The following is a 4,586-nucleotide window of genomic DNA, read 5'->3' as shown; positions in this document are numbered from 1 at the left end:
GGTTTGAACAGGGAAGTCCTATTTTAAGGCGGGGGGCCCCACCCTATTTGGGGGTTGGATTGCGACATTTTCCGTTCGTGCCGTCTATCAACCTCCATAGGTTCCGTCGACTATGTTCTGAATTGCTAGTTTCAGATTTTGATAGGAAGCGTACGGGAGTACGGTTAAGTTTTAGATGTCCAAAGCGGCGGTTTCTCCTGGAACGGCTGGCTTTCTCCTATCCTGTCTTCCTTCTCTATTCAATTTTGGGACGATAAGGCCCTAGCAGTTACAGTTCCCTCTATCAAACCTCTTTAAAAATCCACTCATATTGTGGTTTTTGCCATTAGAGTAGGTAGCACTTATCTATCCCCGATTTCCTCAGCTCACGTGGCTGACTGAGAAAGCGAGTACCCTCTACTATGGGCCGGCTGGCTAGCCCAGCAAGTACCCTATATCATGAACTCCGCCCACTGCATTCTTCACATACCTGATGCCTCTGCAAGAAGAACCCGTCCTTGAGCTGTTTCTTAGCGTGCTGCTGTCGTTCATGGATCTGTCTCTCCTCCATCTCCCACAGAGCTGCCTCTCTGGCTCTCATCAGGTGTTGTTTCTGCTGAAGAAATTGCCGCTCCATAAGGGCCAAGTTCTCGCGGTGTGTGTCGCTTAGGCGGCGAAGAGACGATTCGTGATTCTCGTTCAGGCTTTCCAGGAATAACTTTTCCTGTAAATAAGTTAGAGAAAAAGATTACAAGGAGGAATTTGAATTGTGTTAAACATAATGCTTGTCACAAATGTCGTTCTCCGCGTAATAAACTATGCTAGATTTCATGACTTGACTTGAACTCGAACGACCAACCTCCAGATTCAAAGTTCAGCGGACAAAGTTACAATAGTGAGATTAATGAGTGAGAACAAGGACTTTTTCGTCTCAGCCGATCGAGATACTTCAACACCCTGGCTGCCAAAGCATATTTTATGGTGTTTACTGACAAAAACCAGAAACCCATGTATGAAAACATTCCCCCTAAATGAAAATTGGACTCTTTAATTCTTGGAATTTTTTCATCAAACAAATACCTAGTAAAAATTCACTCAGAGGCCCTCTTTCAGATAACCATTGGAAATACATACTTAAGTGTCAGTAAGTGTGAACTTCCAAAGCGAAATATCCTTGGTGGAATCAAAAAAGTAGCATAGTAAAATACGGCTATACTATCACTTCTTACCCTCTCTTCATGTTCAGTCTCCAGTATCACTTACCCTCTCTTCATGTTCAGTCTCCAATTTCTCCTTCCTGTCCTTGAACATACTCTTGCGTCTATCCTTGGGCATAAGGTCATATGCTGTGTACTTACCCTCTCCTCATGTTCAGTCTCCAATTTCTCCTTCCTGTCCTTGAACATACTCTTGCGTCTATCCTTGGGCATAAGGTCGACCTCTTGCTTGAGCAGTCGCATTTCTTGCTTCTGACTTTCTCGGAATTCCTTCAGCTCTCTCTCCTGCTCCGAGCGAATCTTCTTGGACGCCAGCCTCAACTCTGCCTCCTGCTGGATCTCAGCCTTTGAAACGAGAAGAATGGTTAAACTGTTATTGTCAAGTTATATAGGAGGACGACTTACTTTTTCAAGAGTAGAATTAAGACTTATGTGCACTTACGTTTCGAAACTCATTCCAGAAAGCAGTAACACAACTATCTCACAGTTAGCATATAGAACCCTTTGAAAGGAGAAGAATAGTTAAACTGTTGGCATAATGGAAAAACTTGTTTTAATTTGACTTAAGCCAACTTAATACTTGAGCCAACAATACTACTAGCTCGAACACATTTCTGGGTGTGTGTGGAACCAAGCAGCAATAACTCACACGTCTTCCAACGACGAGAGAGTCCATGGTAAAGTAAGTCTAATTATGAAGGTAAATAAACTTTAATCACCTTTTCAATTTGTGACTTCTGCTGCCGATCCATGGTCTCCAAATCAGCATCGTACTGGCGTGACAAGCTCAGTCTCTCCTGTTCGAATCTCTTCTCCTGCGCTTCTTTTCCGACTTGGGTTTTGAGCGTGAGGTCCTGCGACTGTTTCTGCTCTTGCTTCTGCAGGAGTTTCAGCTCGCGAAGTTCTTGTTTCCTGTGAATTAATCATTATATTACATTGAAAAGGGAGACTTTTCTAAGGAAATTCCTATGGTTGGAGTCCAGTATGTGGGACTATTGCACCCCTTGAATTAATCATAATTAAAAGAGTTTTTTTTTTTTCAATTCAATTTAAGTGTCTCTCCTGTTCGAATCTCTTCTCCTGCGCTTCTTTTCCGACTTGGGTTTTGAGCGTGAGGTCCTGCGACTGTTTCTGCTCTTGCTTTTGCAGGAGTTTCAGCTCACGAAGTTCTTGTTTCCTGTGAATTAATCATTACATTTTTTTTTCAATTTAATCAGGAGGGTTCATTTACTCTAATAAAATTGTAACATGTGTTATATGTCAAAATATATGAGACCTTGGTTAGACTGCGGGGGTAAAGGGACTTTTCAGTCCTATCCCAGTAGGATTCGTAGATTCTTAACCCATTTTATAATGATTTAGATAATGAGTAATTCTATGTTTTTAACAACGTAAAAAACAACATACATGCTCTCCCTACACTGACTGACAGTCCGAAGAGCATTTTGACTCCCTATTCCGTCACCTGAAAGCTATACGCTTTAATCCAGGTGTGGTGCAGGCCCTTGGTTAGACTGCGGGGGTAAAGGGACTTTTCAGTCCTATCCCAGTAGGATTCGTAGATTCTTAACCCATTTTATAATGATTTAGAATATTTAGATAATGAGTAATTCTATGTTTTTAACAACGTAAAAAACAACATACATGCTCTCCCTACACTGACTGACAGTCCGGAGAGCATTTTGACTCCCTATTCCGTCACCTGAAAGCTATATGCTTTAATCCAGGTGTGGTGCAGGTTCCAAGTCCAGGGGAGCCAGCTGCGAGGAACGATGCTCCTGTAACCAACAACGACACGGAGTGAGCACAACCAATAGATTTAACACGAAAAATAAAATGACAATAGTGTTAACATAACACAGCACATTGCTTTACGAAAGGTCCGTTCCCACTTGCCCTTCGAAAAAAAAAAATCGTGTCGTGTGTAGTGAAAGAAATCGGAGAAAATTGGATGAAACTCACGACAAGTGGAAATGGACCTTAAGCCTGACAGAAAGCAAATTAAGCCCAAATGAAATAGGTTTATATTGTACACATCGAAATCAATTTGGTTTTCAAGGTGGAAAATTGGAGATAAGCAAAGGGTAAGGTGAAAGAACACTATTATAGTGCAAGTTATTGAAAATTAAATACATTTGGAACAGATAAAACTAAAGGGAGAATTATCTCTACAAAGAAAAGCTGACCAAAGAACTCAAAAGAAAACGATAAATTTCATAAGGAAAGAAATAATAATTCGAACTGTACGAAGGAGGGGGGATATAAGGTACGAGGAGAACGATTTGATTGGTAGATACCTCAAGGTCAAAACATTGGTGAAGATTGGCATCGGAACATGCAAAAGTAAAAGCGAAATATTAATATGAAAATTATAATAAAAATAAGACAAAATACTCTAACCTGATTCGTTGATAAATCGAAAATCGGTGTCGAAAATCGAGCTAGTGTAAATCAAGCTAAAACCTAGCATTTGATCTCATTCCCTAATGATATATAAAACATTCCAAAAATGATGATAATAATAAGGAAGGTAATAATAAAAAATCTCATTTCCCAATCTATTTCCGAATAAAATAACATGAACCCTCCAAAAAATAATAAAATCCTATTTCCCAATGAATCTCTTTCTTTCTCATGAAATAAGACAAACATTAAAAACTAATTAAACAATAGAAAAAATAATGGGTAACAATAAAAGAATAAAATAAGGCAGTATCCAGCATTCAGCAAAACAGTGATAAAAACTCTGTTCCAATATCTACATGGAGAGCGAGGGAACACCACTTACCTATCCTTTGATATTGCTCACGATGCTTTTTCTGTTTTTGTTTCGAACCCCCTCGCTAATATGTTTTTTGATATTTACAAGATATCAAGATAGTACGAAAAGCAGCATGAAAATCAACACAACAAAGAGACAACGAACGTTAATTATAGTTGTATTCGATTATTTGACTTTTTTCAGTCATCAATAGTCATCATACGAATTTTTCCTTTGGACTAGTTTGGACAATGGCCCCCTACCACACCCGCTGCCAGTCCAAACTAGCCCAAGGAGAAATTTCGGATGATGACTGAAATAAGTTACATAATCGAATACAGCTTATCTCGTAAAAAAGGTGCACTGATACTCAAGTGCAGACATATTGAATTTGTACAAGTTTTTCATCTCTATCACATACCATTTATCTCACTTTGCTCGAAGGAAAATCTTGGATAGAAGACCCAGTTTCCATGCCTTACCCTAAGTTTCCATGCCTTACCCTATCTTTGGGTGCATTAATCCAACATACCTACTGAACTCCAGGAAATTTGTTTGTTATAAAAAACCCCCATTTCAATATAATCCAATGCTCTACCCCAGGCCCTTACCTTGTATACTTTCCCAAA

At 39.5% G+C, this 4,586-nt stretch overlaps 1 protein-coding gene across 1 annotated transcript in view; it reads right to left on the bottom strand.

Annotated features, from left to right (window-relative positions):
• Positions 1 to 2,877, bottom strand: part of LOC103508631 (STE20-like serine/threonine-protein kinase) — a gene marked incomplete at its 3' end in the record, with an annotated part of 12,440 nt that extends 9,563 nt beyond the window's left edge. Inside the window, exons 1-5 of the mRNA XM_026823188.1 lie at positions 2,864 to 2,877; positions 2,299 to 2,373; positions 1,916 to 2,033; positions 1,338 to 1,541; positions 450 to 703 (exon numbers count right to left, since the gene is read on the bottom strand). Coding sequence (XP_026678989.1) covers positions 450 to 703; positions 1,338 to 1,541; positions 1,916 to 2,033; positions 2,299 to 2,373; positions 2,864 to 2,877 — 665 coding nt within the window. The remainder of the gene's footprint in view (positions 1 to 449; positions 704 to 1,337; positions 1,542 to 1,915; positions 2,034 to 2,298; positions 2,374 to 2,863) is intronic.
• Positions 2,878 to 4,586: the final 1,709 nt, after the last annotated feature.

The sequence above is a fragment of the Diaphorina citri genome, unplaced genomic scaffold, assembly GCF_000475195.1.
Source record: "Diaphorina citri unplaced genomic scaffold, Diaci psyllid genome assembly version 1.1 scaffold418, whole genome shotgun sequence".
In the NCBI taxonomy this organism is placed as follows: domain Eukaryota; kingdom Metazoa; phylum Arthropoda; class Insecta; order Hemiptera; family Psyllidae; genus Diaphorina; species Diaphorina citri.
This window is presented reverse-complemented; position numbering and strand designations above follow the sequence as displayed.